The sequence below is a fragment of the Magallana gigas genome, chromosome 1, assembly GCF_963853765.1.
Source record: "Magallana gigas chromosome 1, xbMagGiga1.1, whole genome shotgun sequence".
NCBI lineage: Eukaryota > Metazoa > Mollusca > Bivalvia > Ostreida > Ostreidae > Magallana > Magallana gigas.
The window spans coordinates 59,695,264-59,714,785 of NC_088853.1; the positions used below are offsets into that span (position 1 = coordinate 59,695,264).

General features: G+C 31.3%; 1 protein-coding gene across 1 annotated transcript in view; it reads left to right on the forward strand.

Moving 5' to 3' along the window:
* The first annotated feature begins 5,904 nt into the window (after nt 1–5,904).
* Nucleotides 5,905–19,522, forward strand: part of LOC136276103 (uncharacterized) — a 112,899-nt gene continuing 99,281 nt past the window's right edge. The window contains exons 1-2 of the mRNA XM_066087073.1: nt 5,905–5,917; nt 6,123–6,188. Of these exons, the coding sequence (XP_065943145.1) occupies nt 5,905–5,917; nt 6,123–6,188 (79 nt within the window). The remainder of the gene's footprint in view (nt 5,918–6,122; nt 6,189–19,522) is intronic.

Below are 19,522 nucleotides of genomic sequence, written 5' to 3' on the forward strand. Positions count from 1 at the left end.
ATTACAAGTGAGGCATACGTAGGGGCAACTTTTGTGCCCATGGCAGTACCTTTTATCTGTAGGTATTTCCATCATCAAAGAGGAAAGTGTTATTTTCTAGTACAAGTTTTAGTCCGGCTAAGATGAACTCTTTTGAAAATCTACTATCTATTTGATCTGGATGCTTGTCCAACCAATATTGAACTGCCTCTAATCCTAAATTATGAGGAATATTAGTATATAGGCTGCTTACATCAAATATAACAAGGATCGTGTCTCCTGGTACTGTTTGTGGGATGTAGTTCAGAAAATCCATATCATCACGAACGTAACTTGTCACTTTGGTGCATAACGGTTTCAAAATGATATCCAGCATATTGCTTAACCGTTGTGTGCTTGATGCGGGTCCTGCTATGATAGGCCTCAGTTTTAGATCATTTGGTCTAGGTCAAACTTTTGTTAAAAAGTTAAACCGCTATGCACCAAAGTGACAAGTTACGTTCGTGATGAACTATCCCAAATTCAACATGGATCATCAAAGCCACATGCAATAATAGAAATGAACTACTGCAGATAAAAGATAAAGCGAAAAATATGTTAACCCGAAAAATCGAAAGTTCTTCAAAATCATTAAAAGATACGTTTCACTTTAGAAACATGAATGACGTCTTCAACAAATATCAGATTATTAAAACCAATCGACAAAGTCTCTCTCTGAAAAATTTTTTTTTACCCGTGCCAAATTTGAAAATATCGAAGAAACACCAGCTATCTGTAAATGACAAAAGACAAGATGTGCAACTTGTCCTTACCTACATGAAGGCCAACAGTTCTAATTAAAAATCGACAGAAATTTCAACAAGCATTCTTGTAATACATGTGAAGGTTCCAATTTAATATAGTTATACAAAGTATTCATTTACATGATCTCTATATTATATTTTACAGTAAATAAGACACCAGCTGACAACAATGGAAAACAATCTAGCTGTGAGTAAAGATTTTACATAATGCATAACGTGTCAAGTTTATCATTTAATTGAATTGTTTTTAAAGTGATTTTGTTTGCAATTGAATGAAAGATGTCCTAACTCATTTTGTGCAGATAAGTTAAAATTAGAAATATTCAGAGATAAGAAAATCGAATTTCAAATTTAAAAAAATGACATGGTTAAAATTTAAAGGAACTTGCAACAGTGGTGTAGTAAAGAGAGCATTTAAAGTATGCTGGCTTTTATCTTGAATGCCTATTATTTCTATAGTATACATAGTAACTTTTGGTTTAATTTATTTACAAAGACCAGATGCATGTGTTTTAAATATATTAATTCAAATAATAAACTATATATTTTATATTGAAATTCCGTGGAGATTTATTACTGAAGGATTTTTTCAACTTTTTAACAATATGAGTTTAATTTTCAAAATAATCTCCTTTTGTGGAACTGTTCTGATTTAGAAACAAGATTTCGTCCATCAAAAATGGCAGACGACTGTCATCCAAATTATCACCTGTCTGTTCAAAAGATGGAAGTGGGCATCTTTGGTCATTAAAACTTGCACAGGACAGCATTCCTTGAGAGGGACATTTACATGTGCTCAAAATTGGATTCGTTTCACATATTCTGAATAATTTTAATATATGGCCTAACCTTGTTTGTTTAAGCAATCGTTTAATGTTTTCTTCAAGAAAAACTGCCTTAAAACAAGCCGATTGAAGCTAAAAATGCAAAAATGGTGGGAAAAGGTACCTTTTATGATGTCATATTTTAAGATTGTGGAAATTGAAATAAAAAAAAATACGAAACAACTTACAATGTATCTTTGTACAAATAAAACAAACAATTACAGTTAACTGATAATGTTTATTTATTGGGCAATTTTAAGCTCAAACTATATATAGTCCTTTTCGCCAACATATTGCAGGGGAATTGATTATTTGAAGAAATCAAAAAAATTAATAGTTAGAACTATCTTTAAAATATCATTATAATACAACATGAAGATTAATACAACTAGTGACTATAAACGTTATACGTGAGTCCGAGTTTAAAAAAAAAATCATGGCTTTTTATGAATTTAAATAATGAACAAAAGAGCATAATTATGTAAAGATTGTTACAAAATGTTGGATATATCAAATTATAACGCAAAAAAGAAAAAAAATGGTAATGTCATCTTTCACAAATTTTGCATATAAATAGATATAAATCTAGTGTGTTCATGTAAAATAAAATACAATAGAGGTCATATTTCAAAAATTGAGATATGGCACGGAATAAGCTGATTTCCAGGCTCTGATTTTTCTTGAATTTTATGATATATATCAGCTAAATATGCCAAACTGTATTGATAGAAATATCACAATATATTTTACACATGTCTAATAGAACTGCAAAAAGAACTTATCTGAAAGTTTTGTCTACGCAGAAAATTAAGAGTTTAAAGTAACAAGTTTTAATTTTTCGTGATCTTTTTCAAAACCTTCGCCACAAAATATAGTCCTTTATTTATTTCTGTACATTTGTAACTTTCTTTGAACGATTTTTTTCAATATACTTTATTTAGCACTTTAAATTATAAATATATGAATATAATAGATAAATGATGACAAGTTTTTAGACTAGATATGACATAGAATACTTACACCTAAACAGAGAAACAAACCGTTTTAACTAAAGATAAAAGGCCCATCCATTTTTTTCATTTTACTTTTAATCCAACGCTGTTCTTTGGTGTTTGGTATTTGAACTATAAATTGATCAAATCAATGTGAGCAATAATTCTACATGTTGAGAGTCGGAGATAAATCATGACGTATAGGTCTATTTTTAATTTTTCACATAAACAGTTCATGGAACAACTTCTGCTCACAGTAATGGAGAAGAAACTTCAAGTGAGATACTTGACTATATGAAATAAGTATACTTGATTTTCAAAACAGAGTAAAATGTAAATTAACATCTAAAAGTACTTTTATTTTCTTGAACACAAACGGGTTTAGTTCTTATTTTTCATAGTTGCAGTTGATGACACATTTTCTGCCGACGGTGATGGAGAAGAAAGTTATTGTGATATTAATGACTATTTTAATTTTATTGTATCGGAAACACTTTCAAAAATGGCAAATTATGGGAGTCTAATCTAAATCATACCATAATAGTTATTTGATGTCTTTTTTCCCAATTTCGGGTTTTATTAAAATAACACAACCGTTTATTTACAAATGGAGAAATATCCTTCCTTTTAACCTGGTTTTTTTTTGGCAACGACATTATATCGTAAATTAACCGATATTACTTTTTAAGTATCGTTCTAAATAAGCCATTTTTAATAAAGTTGCAATTTTTATGGTTTGAATTTTTCCTCGTTTTCTCTGAATTTTCTTTGAACGATCTTAATTAATATACTTTATTTGGCACTGTTTGATATAAATATATGAGTATAATTCATATACAATCCGGACTTTTTTAGACTAAAGATGACATGAAATAGTTTATCCTAAACAGAGGAACAAACCTTTTTAACTAAGAGTTCAAACTTTATATTAAATTTTACTGGTTGTCCAACGCTGCTCTTTGGTGTTTGATATTTGAGCTATGAATTGATCAAAAAAATCTGAGCAAAAAAATCTACGGGTTTAGACTCGGATATAACGTATTAATTTACGATATATATGTATCATATTAAAAAGATGGGTTTTAGTTTTTTTTTTTCTTATTTGCAGTTGATGTTGCAGTTTCTGCTGACGACAATGGGGGAAAAACTGCATGTGAGTTACATGACTAGTTTAATGCTTTTCAAATTAGCATTCCTTCAATTGATCTGACTTTGACAGGACAATTGCTTGGCATTCGTTTAACTGAATATAATCTGAATAGTTTAAAACTGTTACTGAAAAATAAAGTTTTCCTCATTGTTTATCTTAAACACTTTGAAACTAAAAGACAGTATTTCATCTTTATATGGAATTCCGTGTTTATCCAACGCTGTTGTTTAGAGTTTAGTATGTATTTGAACTACGAATTGATGAAATCAATCTAAGCAGTATAACTTCATGTTGAGAGTACAATACCAAGTATTCATTTACATGATCTGTGCATTATATTTAACAGTAAATGGGACACCAGCTGACAACAATGAAAAACAAACTAGCTGTGAGTAAACGATACCCTTTCTCTAATTAAATTTTCGACGAAAAAAAAAAGAAGTTGCGTTTTGTGAATTTAATCAAAGTTTCTGAAATGCTGTAATTTGGTCAAAATTGGGTTGGGTATAGAAAATATCTTATTTTGCTTAATTTACTATGATATTTATAGTTTTCCATAAATGTGATTGAATTGTTCACCTCATGTCATACCAGCGCGTGTAGATACCAAATTTATATTTTGAAAAAGTGTAAGAGTAGGCTGAACGTTTCGAGGGCTGTTAGAAATGTTCGTGGACAATTTCAATAGTGAGCAAACAGTTAGGATAATACCAGCGAAACTTTGCAGATATTTTGTACGCTGTTTTCCTTATTAAAACTGTACTGTTTAGCTCATGAAAATGCACAATATTTTATATTACGTCACAATAACATATCAAGGTCAGATTGTGAAGTTTTCAATTTAATATAAAATGTTCTGATTGTTTTTGGGCGAATACGGACAACCAATCCTTAAAAATCGAGTCAAAAATGTTAATGGACATCTTGGAGCGTATTTACAATGGAAAGCAAAAGGTTTTAAGATGTAAGCGGAGATTGCCCACACATATCTATTCTTATATAACAAATGTTAAGAATTGGAATCGGGTTTAAAGATGAGCGACTGATAATTTTAGCACCCCGTCCCTATACTGCCGGATCTTGCAACTTTAGATTTGGCATTATTTCCTCATCAACATTTGGAACTGCGGGAACAGAAATTTTAGAATCAAAATGATATACGACATGCCAAAAAAGATATTTTACAAAAACTTGACAGACAATAATATGAAGGTGCATTTCATGAATGGGTTATATGACATGGAAAGTGTGTGGAACTAAAAATGTGTTTCACAAGAGTGACAGTTGTTCGCTGTTTGACGTCACCTGATCTCGTGGAAATATGAAATGATGCTCTGTAAATCTCATTCATGCAATGTAAATTTTGCATATATTTAAAAAAAAAATATTAAAATTATATGATGTTTTGCATACTAATTTCCAATATTATATTAAACAATACGTCTTCCTACAAAGAACAAAGTAATTTTCTTGTTAAATCACTTTGTCTGCGAACTTTTCCGACAACCCTCGTATTTTTTGAAGTATTATATATTAAAATTGACGATACATCAGAAATCAATTACATATTGATCCCTGCATAATTATTTCGGGGAGTAGTGGCTAAAGCATTCAGTTGATATGTAAATTTCATATAAAATCATGCATCTTATAAGGTGATTGCAAATATTTCAATTAGACGTGTTCTGATTTCGAAATGTTAAAGCTGTTTGTGTTAGTGCAGTTGTTGCTTTAGAGTACTTTACTTTCTCTCTTTCTCTCTCTCTCTCTCTCTCTCTCTCTCTCTCTTCTTCTTCTTCTTCTTTTCTACCACTCTACCATGTCCTTAAATTGAATACAGCGCTTGGTGGATATTTACATTATTATTTTGATAAAAAGTAAATATATATTCTTTTTTCAGAATGCCGTTAAGATTCTTACGAGCATAGTGATATGTTATGACAAGAAAAAAGGAAAAACGTTTACTTTATATATCAAAATATTGGTTTTATAAATCCACCAAGCGGTGTATGTAATTTAAGGAAATGGTAGAGAGAGAGAGAGAGAAAGAGAGAGAGAGAGAGAGAGAGAGAGAGAGAGAGAGAGAGAGAGAGAGAGAGAGAGCTCTAATGCAACGACTTTAAATAATTGTATTTACTTTCAAATGTTTGAGCAACATGTCTTTTCTATGTAAGATCTGCTAAAGAAAAGGTGACATTCACATATTAAAAAAAATGTTTTGCCATTAACACAAACATAAATTAAAGAGCCCTTCGGGATCACTATAAAGCAAGCTATTGGACATTGAGTTATACAAAATGTATTAGTAAATAATAAAGTCTTGTTGAAGAAAAATACCTTCAATACATTATTAGTTAAAATCTTTTATTTACAGCTACTTGGAACAATCTGTTTAGAAATTTCTGGAATCATTTAAGAAGATTAATTCCAAGAAAACAAAGTGAGTCATGATTAAATAAAGATTTTTTTTTAATTAACGAGGAATGAAGAAGAAAGAATTGTATATTTTTATATATATTCTAGCAATAGATCAGAGTTAATCCATGATTTTTAAATGAACAACAAAAAATTCGAATTTCAAATTTAAAAAATGACATGGTTAAAATTTCAAGGAACTTGCTCAAGTGGTATAGTAAAGAGAGCATTTATAGTATGCTAGCTTTTATCTTCAATGCATATTATTTTTATAGTATACATAGTAACTTTGGGTTTAATTTATTTACAAAGACCAGATGCGTGCGTTTTTAATAGCGAGCGTAGCGAAGCGGCGCAAAGCGCCGCTCGCATAGCGAGCTCCATAAACAACGTGTACATGTATGAACGGAGGAAAATCGAGTTGAAATCTCCACATTGTTCAAAGAAAATTTTTTGGACCCGCGTGAAAACGTTCTACTATCCCAGTGATCTTTTGCGGTGCATAGCAACAAGGTGGAACAGGAAGCGTTTTTTAGGAAAATTCTTACCTTTAAATCGCATAAATCTTTCTCCATTTATCAATTAAAAAATCCTTCTAAAGACATTAAAGTAAACAACAAATATGCTTACGTAAAAAACTGAACCTATCTGAACGTTTGCTGGCATATGACGTCATTTCCTTCCCCGAATTTGTCCGACAATTTACGAAAACTGTCGAGCGTAAAAGAAAGTAAGGTATGACGTCACAGTGATCTCGCGTTTTAGTTTCCCGCGATACATTTAGAGGTGGATCAAGCATCTGTACTGGATGTAACGTGTAGGAAGTACTCAATATCAGTGTTAATGGTGACTCTTTGGCTGATTAGTTTTGTTTTGATGATTTTTTTTTTTGCTTATTAAATACACATGCAAGTTCCATGCTTTATTGTCATATTGATCCAAATATATATGCACACGTTAGGTAGGTGACAAAAAATTATTAAAAAAGAACTATCTAATCATTATTAGATCTACGTGCAGCCACGTCATTTTGTAATGAATAAATAAAAGAAAACAATTAAACTGTTAAAATATCTACATGTATTTGTTATAGTTGCATATATATATATGGTCAAACCTTTCAATAATATTGGATATCACAGACTAAAAAAGGGGGATGGCACATGTCTACGACGCTTATATAGCGTCAAAAGTTAAAAAAAATTATCAAAAACAAAATTACCATTCTTTATAACATCCCAAGACCCACCTGTAGTGCTTAAAGAGCGCAAAAGGTTATATGCCATCTCAGATTCTCTCCGGGAGCAAAATATTAGGTCAAAGGTGGAACGAGGGCGGTTGATCTTACCCAATGGAGAATATTACCGAGATCCTGTTCCAAAGATTGAGACGGCGGATGCCTTGCAGTTAACACCAGACGCGATTGATGCCCTACAACTACCCACACATTCAACGCAGCCTACTAAACTTAAGGGTTCCGAAATTTTGGCAACGGGTGTAAAAGTTAGCTCGGTGGAAGAGGTCCAGGACCTGTACAGAAAGGTGTGTGTTGATCCATATTCTGCGGCGGCGGATCACCGTATTCTGGTCTATAGGTTTGTGGATTCTGCGGGGAAAACTCATGAAAGTTTCTGGGATGACGGGGAGCACGGTGCCGGCCGACGCCTTCTACAATACATGAAAACAAATCAAAAAAAAAAACGTGGGTGTGGTCATTACGCGCTGGAGTGGCCCCAGACACCTTGGTCCGGACCGCTGGCGAATCATGGAGGAACACTTGTGTGAGGTAGCCAATACTCTGGATGGGTGAACTTGTTATTTCATATGGTTAAAATACAACCTAACCAATACAATGACAAGGAATAACTATTACATATATGTAATTTGTAAATATCGTTAAATTTAAGAGTTTTTTCATTGTTTCCTTAAACTCTTTTTTTCATTTATTTGTTTATATATTTATTAATTAATTTTTTTATTTATTTATTTATTTTCATAATTATTTTTTTTTTCATCTATCTTAGTATTATTTATTTATTTATTTTCTTTTTTATTTATCTTTTTATGCTACCTTTAGTACGCCGGAAATATTTTGTCTATTGTCCTCAACTTTCATTTTATATTTCCCTTCTCTTTGTATAATTATCCGGTGTTATTTTTTTTTCTTTATAAAGTTCGAATTAAAACATTTTCTGAAGTAATTAGCATACATCTCAGCAATTCTATTAACCTATTTTTTTTTTAAAATATACTAATTATTTATTTATATCTCTTTTTGTGTTACCTAAGTACGCCGGAAATATTCTGTCTATTATCGTCAACCTAATATTCTGTATTTTCCTTTTCGTTACAATTGCCCGGTGTAGTGTCGCTGAGTTATATGGTCGAGGTATTTTGGCGTGTTTTTCTTTTCGGCTAAAAAAAAAAAAATACCAAATACTATATAGAATATGCACTCATATCCTCAGAAACTAATCATACTCTTCTCTTTCCTCTCTTTCTTTCTCTCTCTCTTTCTTTTCATGTTACTGAAATGAGACTTATCCTGGAAAATATACGCCTAGGAAAGGCAGATCTACGAGCCGATAATTTGCATATATATTTGCCCAATCTGTGTTTACAGATCTTAATGAAATATACTAATAAACCTGTAATTAATAATGGCTGAAATTAAAATCATTTCGGTTAATTGTCAAGGATTAAATGATGCTAAGAAAAGAAAAGATATTTTTCAATTCTATAGACAACAAAAATGTAATATCCTATGTTTAGTAGACACACATTTTACTGATGAGATGGAACAAGATATTAGAAACGAATGGGGTTATGAGGCTTGTTTTAATTCCTTTTCCTCGAAATCGAGAGGAGTTGCTATTCTCTTTAATAACAATTTTGATTTCAAAATACATGAGCAAATCAAAGTAGACAATACAGGGAATTTATTGGCACTTAGTATCTCAATAGAGAATAGAAAGTTAAGCTTAGTATGTTTGTATGAACCTAATGAGGATTCTCCAGAATTTTACCAGAATTTGAGCAATATTGTTAACAAATTACAAAACGATGAGATGATTATTGTTGGAGATTTTAATTTGGTATTAGATACAAGTCAAGATTATTATAATTACTTACATGTTAATAATCCGAAAGCGAGGGAAATGGTCTTAGAACATATGATGTCTTACAGTTAAGTAGATATATATAGAGAATTTCATCCATATGACAAGAGGTATACTTGGAGAAAACCTACACTTCTGAAACAAGCACGTCTAGACTTTTTTCTTATTTCAGCTTCACTTATAAAAGAAGTTAGAAATAGTGATATCATGATAAGCTATAGATCAGATCATTCTCCTGTTTTTATCTCTTTAAAGTTTAATGATTTAAAATATGGTAGTGGACTTTGGAAATTTAACAACTCCCTTTTAAAAGATTTAGAGTATGTGCAAAGTATTAACTGTCATATTAATCAAATTAAAATCCAATATGCAGTTCCAGTGTACAAAAAAGAGTCTATTCTAGATATTCCAGATTCTGAAATCCAATTTACAATTAACGACCAGCTTTTTCTGGAGACACTGTTGATGAAAATTAGATCAAAAACTATCTCATATGCAAGCTATTTAAAAAAGCAAAGGACAGAAAAGGAAAAGGGGTTACTAGAAGAGCTTTTAGAATTGGAAAAGGAATATGAAAAACATATAGATAAAATAAATGAAAAGAAAAAAGAATTAGAAAATATAAGAAACTATAAGGTCATGGGTAGTTTGGTGCGTTCACGCTCTAAATGGATAAATGAGGGAGAAAAACCAACTAATTATTTTCTAAATTTAGAAAATCGTCACTATACTAGTAAAATTATTCCAAAGATAATACTAACAGAAAATAATGAACAGATAGAAATAGTTAAACAAGAGGAGATTTTAAATGAACTGGAAAAATTTTATAAAAACTTGTATGCAAATAATTTGATGATAACAGAAAGTACAGATATTTCACTAAGTGACATTCTAAAAGATTATTCTGTCCCTAAATTATCTGACAATGAAAGAAAATCAATTGAAGGATATATAACATATAAGGAAGCTTCTTCGGTTTTAAATAGTATGTCAAACAATAAAAGTCCAGGCAGTGATGGGTTCACAGTTGAATTTTTAAAAATGTTTTGGAATAAAATAGGCTCCTTTGTTGTTAGATCTTTAAATTATGGATATAAAGTAGGAGAATTATCATCTACTCAGAAACAAGGAATTATAACTTGTATACCCAAGGAGGGAAAGAGTAAATTCTCCCTTGGTAACTGGAGACCTATCTCATTGCTCAATGTTATATACAAAATTGGGTCAGGTTGTATAGCAAGCAGGATAAAAACTGTTCTAAATAAAATTATCAATATTATATATAAAATTATTATATTATGACCAAACTGGCTTCATCTCTGGAAGATATATAGGGAAAAATATTAGATTGATTTATGATCTGATGAACTATACAGAAAATAATTATATTCCAGGGGTATTAGTTATGATTGATTTTGAGAAAGCATTTGATTCTGTTGCTTGGGAATTTATACAAAATACACTCAATTATTTTAATTTGGCCCAGTTTATCTGTAACTGGATTAAAACTGTTCAATGTAATGTTATGTCCTGTGTGTCCCAGGCAGGCATTTTATCAAACTTTTTTAAACTTGGACGAGGCTGCAGACAAGGTGATCCAATATCGCCTTACATTTTTTTATTATGTGCGGAAATATTGTCAATTAAAATTAAAAATAATGAAGATATTACAGGAATCAAAATTAATAACACCCAATATTTAATATCACAATATGCAGATGATACATCAATAATCCTTGATGGAACTGAGAAATCATTAAGGGCAACCATGAAAGAAATAGATGACTATTATAAATTATCTGGTCTTAAAATAAACCAAGAAAAAACTCAGATTGTGTGGATAGGAAGTAAAAAATATTCTGAAGAAAAAATCTGTTCAGAAATGAATTTTCAATGCACAACGCAATTCAAACTTTTGGGCATATATTATGATGTAGATTTAGATAAAATTGTAAAACTTAATTATGACAAGAAACTTGTTAGGATAAAATCTGTAATCGAGCAATGGAGCAAACGACACTTGACTCCAATTGGAAGGATAACACTGGTTAAGTCTCTTTTAATTTCACAATTAAACCACTTATTTATAGCCTTACCAAACCCTCAGAGTAAAACATTAAAAGAATTAAACAATATTCTATTCAATTTTATTTGGAATTCAAAATGTGATAAAATTAAAAGACAAGTATGTACTCAGAAGTATGAACATGGTGGGTTAAGGATGGTTGATATAAATTCCTATATTAAAGGATTAAAGTCTACTTGGATTAGGAGATTAATTAAGGAGAATAATTCAAAATGGAAAACACTGCTGGAGAATTCTATTAATTTAGAAAAGCTATTAAATACAGGTTCAGATTATATTATGCAAATGCAAGAATCGTTAAAAAATGATTTTTAGAAGGAAGTTACCATAGCTTTTAAAGAAATCCAAGATAACTTAAATGTAAAATCATGGCAGGATTATTGTTGCCAGCCATTGTGTAACAATAATAAATTTAAGATAGGAAATCAGGGTTTTTTTTTTTATAAATCATGGTATGCTAAAGGAGTTAGATGTGTAATTGACTTGTTTGATGAAAATGAAAACTTTTTAGATTTTGAAATGTTGAAAAGAAAATTTAATATTCAAATGAATTATTTAACATATATGGGAGTAAGACAAGCTGTACTTTCAGATCTAAGGAAATACAACTTCATTAGAAATGAAGTTTTCAAACCTTTTATACCATTTAATATTAAAACCTTTGTATTAACAAAAAAAGGTTCAAAGCCAATGTATGATATATTAAATCAGACAAATGTAACACCAGTGGGAAAAGAAAAATGGAGTAGACATTTTGTTTTTACAGAAGAACAATGGGTTTCAATATTTCATTTACCTTTTATTATTACCTCAGTCTCTAAATTTCAATGCTTGCAGTACAGAATAAACCATTGTATATTAACTACAAACAGTTTTATGTATAAAATTGGTAAAGTGGATACTAATCTATGTACCTTTTGTGAAGATGCTGAGGAAACAATATATCACTTATTATGGGAATGTCCAAGGGTACAACATTTATTAGCAGAATTTGTTAGAGTTTGCAACTCTAAAGGAATTAGAATAGTCCTTGATAATAAAACTGTCTTAGATGATGTGAAGTCAAAAGCGTTCAATATTGTACTCATATTGATAAAAAAATACATATACAGAAGTAGATGCCAGAAAAACCAATTAACAGTAAATGCCCTTATGAATGATTTAAAACAGTTATATAAAGTATTCCAATTCTGTGCAAAAGAAAGAAGTGAAATGGATAAGTTCAATACAGACTGGGAAATTTGGACCCCTGTGATTAACTCACTCTAGAGTGCTCTCTCTCTCTCTCTCTCTCTCTCAATTGAAAAGGTGCTCAATATGTATTTTGTTTTTTCTCTCTTAGTAAACGTTCATTATATATGCATTATTGATGTAATTGTTTTCGTTGCTTTCTTAAACATACTTTGTGTTCTTGAAAATTTGTGATGTATGTACGTGATGTATGTAGAAGCAGTTGGCTTATTAATAAACATTTCATAAAAAAGAAAAAAAAGAAAAAAAAAATTGATGTCACAGAGGAAAATAATTAAATCACATGTAACAGCAAGGAACAAAATGAGAAATAACAAACAAAATTTATTTTTACTGATTTTAATGATCATTATTAAAAAAAAAAGATAAAACATAATTGTATTTACATTAAAAAAAACCAAAACGGCTTTGTGTTTATCAAAATATTTTAATAAGTTTAACATTTTATTGCTGTTCAATGGTAATTTGTTCAAGTGTATAAGCCTAGGAAGGAACCATTGGATCGAATAAAAGTTCGATAACTTCGGGTTCCTTGTGGTGGTAAAAGTTTTCAAGACAAAGCCAAAGTTTTTTTGTTAGGGCAAGTCCACGGGTTGCATTTAACAATGATGACATATGTTTGGTTCCTTTTGCGCTCGACCCAACGGTCACACCGTAAAACATATTACAGACCCTGAAACGTGCTACTACACCAGTTGCACGGTTCGGTTCGTTACGCTTTATGAACGGTACGGTTCGCTTTGTGAACGGTACGGTTCGTTTTGTGAACGGTACGGTTCGCTTTGTGAACGGTACGGTACGCTTTGTGAACGGAACGGTTCGCTTCTTGCACGGTACGCTTTGCTAAAAATAGCTGCACGCTTTGTGAACGGTTTGCGCGCTTTATTAATGAGGTAGGCGTGGCCTGAACGCTTTGATTTTTCTCCATATAATTGTGTTTAGTTTTTGCCCGATCTACTTCAGCAAGGTGGTTATTATGACAATAGATTTTTCTTTTTTTATATAATATATTACAAAAGAATTTCAATCGATCTATTTAAAATCAGAACGTCCATCCGTTCCCCTGTTTTTGATACGTTGCGTGAACCGTGTACTCAGTGACAACTGGGAAGCGGGGCTAATTTTAATTCTGATCAGTCTGTTATTATCAATATTTAATTTAGATTAATGTAATCATTCAGATAGATTAAAAGAACTGTTTGACTTTAATCCGATATATTTTTGTTAATTTAGCGAGCCTTCGATAATTTTACAAAGCATCTTGAGTTTTTATTTCTATACATGTACTTGAGTTGAAGTCATTAAATACTTCTAATCCATTTAAAATTGCTATAACAAATTGCCCCGAATTTATTCCGATATTTTTTTTGTTTAGTTTCCTTAATCGTTGTCTTGATTCTCGGCTAGTTTTTATTATTCATAATTCGTATGATCATTCTTTATTGCGTACTACTGTAGTACTATTGCCGATCGCCGATTGCCTTTAGTTAGTGAATAGACGATGTAAAATTAATGGATAGATAAGAAATCTTGAAATCAACTGTTATATAGTTTTTTGACACGAATTTTTATTCATTTAAATATTAATTCTATGATTTTCTGCACTTGTTTGTATGCATAGATCATACCTACATCTAACCCGTCATCGCCTCTCTTATCTGAGCTAAGATCGCGTGTATAGTCAAAATATGACTATTAGTTTTTGTTTTTCCGTTAAACAATACATGTTCATGTAACATATTTCATACGATATGTACACAACTGGATATACTCAACAAGTCAATAACTTTTATTTATATAATGGCGATATTTATTATTCTGTTGAACAAGTGTCCGCTCTTCACTGTATGCATGCGATTTAGCTGACGTTTTACAAATGCTGACTAACCTGTTTATATTTTATTAACCTTTTTACAAAAATACTAGTTGTAAACAGGACACGGAAAAATACCCGGTAATCAACAAATGAATGTTAAAAGTTATTAATATATAAGAATTTATCTAGTAAAAAAAATAATACGACAGCGAGGGAAAACGACTCTGATCGCCAGTACATGAATTATAATCATGAAATCGGAGAGAAATTATTGCTGAATAATTTAAAATAGAAACACTCTTTTCAATAGGGATATAAGAAAACATAAAACAAAAACGTTTCATTCGATAATTTACTTCTAGCCATATAGGAGGTGCCAAGTAGCAGGCGGCACGTGGCGTGATCTGTACTGTTATACTTAAACTGATTGACAGGCGAAGCACGTGGAGTCCTGAGATAAAATCCCGCTCAAATAACCAACTATAGAAACCTAAAGCAAAATTTTAAATAATAAAGTTCAGTGATAAAATTTAAATTTAAGTATTATAATCAACACACAAGTTCTCTCTCTCTCTCTCTCTCTCTCTCTCTCTCTCTCTCTCTCTCTCTCTCTCTCTCTCTCTCTGAGGCTGTATGTGATTGTGTGCAAACCATTTTGAATTATTAGATTGTTATTTGTATGAATTGAATTCATTTATTTAAGACTCATGGTTTTCACAACGATTTCAACACAATGACTAAAAGTTTGTACAGCGGACGATGTACATATAGGTTAAAATTTCGATGCTATTTCACATCACATAAGATTGAAAATAAATTTTAAAAGAGCTGTGTTCGTGCTTTCATGCACTTGTTATCTCATTCAACTATTTATGATTTAATTAATAATTTTTTTGGTACATTAATGTACCCGGTAAATGATATTTTTATCGCAAGTTAATATGCGAAAATCCCGCATGTATAAAGTCGCTGAATTGTTCCACGCGCCGATAGTCTTTCGTGTAGTTGTTTGTGTCCATTTCTACAGACGGTTCTTTTGTTTTTTAGAGATTAAGAAAAGCCATGAAACTAACAAAGTAGAAGTAAGATATATTCAGACTATACACACGACAGATTGTGATGAGTAACTTAACAGGTGCCCGTGGAAAGGTGTGAATACCGGCATCTCGTGTACACCTATTTAAGCGTCCAAATATACAGAGTTAGTTGTAAAGTACAATAACTGCTAATAACCAAAGAGAGACAATAACACCTGTTGTATATAGAACCAAAGATCAGCTTCTGTACACGTGTTTCGCACGAGTGATTTTTGTTCATGTGAAATCACGACGCCATTACCAGCTATGCGGGAAATAAAGTTGAAAGTTATTTTATGGAATGCGTGTACTTTTTTTCCGTTCAATGCTTGCATTTAATGCATTAAGATTTTGTACATGTATTTATTTACAATTCATCATACATGTATGAGTGATTTTTTGTTTATTTATTGGTACATAAATAGCTCGAGAACAAATCACTCGAGTCACCGGTAATATGTGGTTGTTATTTACATTTTCTGTGTCTGCGTAACTTAAGTCGACATTTTTTATAATTTAAAAAGGATATAAAATTATATATAGATATATTTCAACCTTGTTTATCCATAGTGTATATATCTAACGTTTCGGGTAACGAGATATCTCTCTCTCTCTCTCTCTCTCTCTCTCTCTCTCTCTCTCTCTCTCTCTCTCTCTCTCTCTAGAATCACTTAAAGGTATGTAAAGTCCAGTATGTACCCAATGTTTCAAACATTTCATAAAAATAATCAAAATAGTATAACCACGGATTGTGTGAACAATGTTTAAGAAATCGGCGATGCAAGTTTTGTCAGAAAACAAAGAAATGGTTACGGTCTAAGAAAGGAAATATTTTTGTGACTGTTTTAATAAGAATAACAGTTTTAAATCTTAGTATGTGTTATCTAATCCCGTATAAAAAATCCAGCAAAATATTGAACTTATCTGGTAAGCGATAATCTCCGTCCGTATTCATCGAAAGACATTAGGTCAATAAGCCATATATGGAAGTTGCACGCTTATTGCACGGTACGGTACGCTTTTTTGTCCGTCTGGAGGCGGGTCTTGCATAAATTATCTTGCACGCTTTTTGCACGGTGCGGTTCGCTTTGTGAACGGTACGGTTCGTTTTGTGAACGGTACGGTACGCTTTGTGAACGGTACGTTTCGTTTTGTGAACGGTACGGTTCGTTTCTTGCACGGAACGGTACGGTTCGTTTTAGAGGTGTAGTAGCACGTTTCAGGGTCTGTATATTAATCAAAAAAATAATCTATATATTTCATATTGAAATTCCCGTGGACTTTATTACTGAAGGATTTTTACAACTTTCTTAACAATAATATGTTTTACGTTGCGACCGTTGGGGCGAGCACAGCATGTGATCAAACAATGAATTATAATAAATCAATAAAAATAAAATTAACAACGTAAAATTTGAATGCAAAAAAATAAAACATACCTATTTTTAGTAAATTTTTATTATTTACAGTTTATAAGATTTGTATTAAGTTATTTATAAGTAGAACAGTAGTTTAATCTCAGGTACAATGCTGTTGAATAATAAAAATTTTAATATATAAATATTCATTGCACTGTATATCCTCTTTTAAAGTGATTGTAACGTCAGTTTTTTTTTGCAGTAGACATTTTTTCTTAAACTTACATATAATCTTAAAACAACTTTACTCACCATAGAGGCCGCCCATGTCAAAAAAAATAATGTTTCATTTCTTTTACACAAAGAAAATCGACTTATCATGGATATGCCCGTCCACTTTAAAAAGAAAAAATAACGTTTAATTTTTTTTTACAATTTTCGCTTAAAAATATTTGCTAATCATATTAAAAGAACAAGCAAGTAATAAATGGAAGTGAAAATAAAGAAACCATTGAACTGCTAAAGAGCTGAAGGAGTAGAATTTTCATAATTTTTTTTCATTTTGCTTTCAAAGACTTCTTGGATGAGGCTGCCATCCACCCACCCACTCCCTTTTAAAAAAAGGCGATGTTACGTGTACGTTCCAGGAAATTACCGTAATTATAGTGAATAAAATGAATGTGAGCATTCATCCAAATGAGTGCAATTTCAACTGTTTCCTGTAACTGAAGAAATGTTCTTATTCTTCAGCTGTTCTTTAACTTAGTCTTTGCAAGATTTTGAGAGGATTTTGGTCATTTCAGCAGATTTACAATAACTTCAATTAGAGTAATTTCCCCTTATCAGTGCTTATTGTGACGTCAAAGCTGACGTTGGTTAAGTGACGTCTGACTCTTTAAAACTCCCCTGAGGAATAAATGTACGCGAAGTATTCTGTTTTATTTACTTAAAAAGCATGATGTTTTTAAAATTACACATCTTATATGTTTCTCCAAAGTTTTACTATGATTATTGCGAGACCGTGAGGTTGGAAATCATTGGTACTATGAATTGTGGGTCAAAATTTACTGACGCCGAAAAAATCTATCGGATCAATGTGTAAACTATTGTGACGTCACTCGATTATATTTGATTGAGAGTGTACTGAGGTGACCTTTAGATGTAGCATTGACTGTATGTCGTATACATCGTTATTGTTTTTATATTGTCTTGCTGATTCTCGTGAGAGTGTGCAGTGAAAAAATTTGCCATGATTACAGGAAAGTACTGGGACGATTAAAACAATGCATTGCTGGTCCGATTTACTGACGCCAAAAAAATCCGTTGAATGAATGTGCAACTAGTCCAAATTTTCTATTCACACACGCCTTGTCGGTTAAGATTGCTTTGCTCCGGCGCTTCCTTTGAGTTTTATTTTCAAAATAATCTCCTTTTGTGGAACTTTTCTGATTTTGAAACAAGATTCCGTCCATCAAAAATGGCAGACGACTGTCATCCAAATTATTACCTGTCTTTTCAAAAGATGTAAGTGGGCATCTCAGGTCATTAAAACTTGGATAGGTCAACATTCAATGAGAGGGGCATTTACATCTGCTCAAAATTGGATTCGTTTACCTATTCTGAATAATTTAAATATCCGCCCTAACCTTGTTTGTTCAAGTAATTGTTTAATGTTTTCTTGAAGAAAAACTGCCTTTAAACAAGCCGTTTTAAGCTAAAAATGCAAAACTGGTAGGAAAAGGTTCGTTTTATGATGGCATATTTTTAGATTGTGGACATTGAAAAAAAAAATTGTGAAAAAAAACTTCCGATGTATATTTGTACAAATAAAACAAACAATTACAGTTAACGTTAACTGATGATGTTCGTTTATTGGGCAATTTTAAGCTCAAACCATGTATCGTCCTTTTCGCCAACATTTTACACGGGGATTGGAAATTTGAAGAAATCAAATATTTTTTATAGTTACTACTACATGTATCTTTAAGATAGCATATTAATACAACATGAAGGTTAATACAAGTAGTGAGTATAAAAGTAATACGTGAGTCCGAATTTAAAAAAAAACATGGCTTTTTGTGGATTTAAATAATGAACATGTGCACAAAAAGCTTCAACAATTCTTTGCTAAAGAAGTTTATTGGCATCTTCTGTCATGAGGGTAGGAGGCTACAAAAAGATAATAAACCGTCTTACAAATAATTACATAATACAGACAATTCATAAACAGTTCAACAATTATACAAAGACCAATCCATGATATACATAATGCCAAATTATAAAAATACACGAAAAAGGGGGTTTTATGACCTTTGAACAAATTACATTTAATATTTATACTGTACTATATTGCTTGACCTTTAGACTTGATATAATCAAAATTGTTACCAAAATAATGTTTCATAAAATATCCTATCCAGATTTTACACGATGTCAACGCCATCTGCGTTTGTGCACTTTTATATGATTGACAACAATTATGCAATAATAAAGGATTGACAAAGAATGACACTTTGCATATAAAATATTTAGACAGTCATTGACATTTTGCATAAGAAAAAACTTACTCTTTGGGCCTGTATACAGCACAGATATGGCAATTATGCCTTAAAACAAATGCGGGGGTCTTCGCGCATGTACATAAACAAAACAG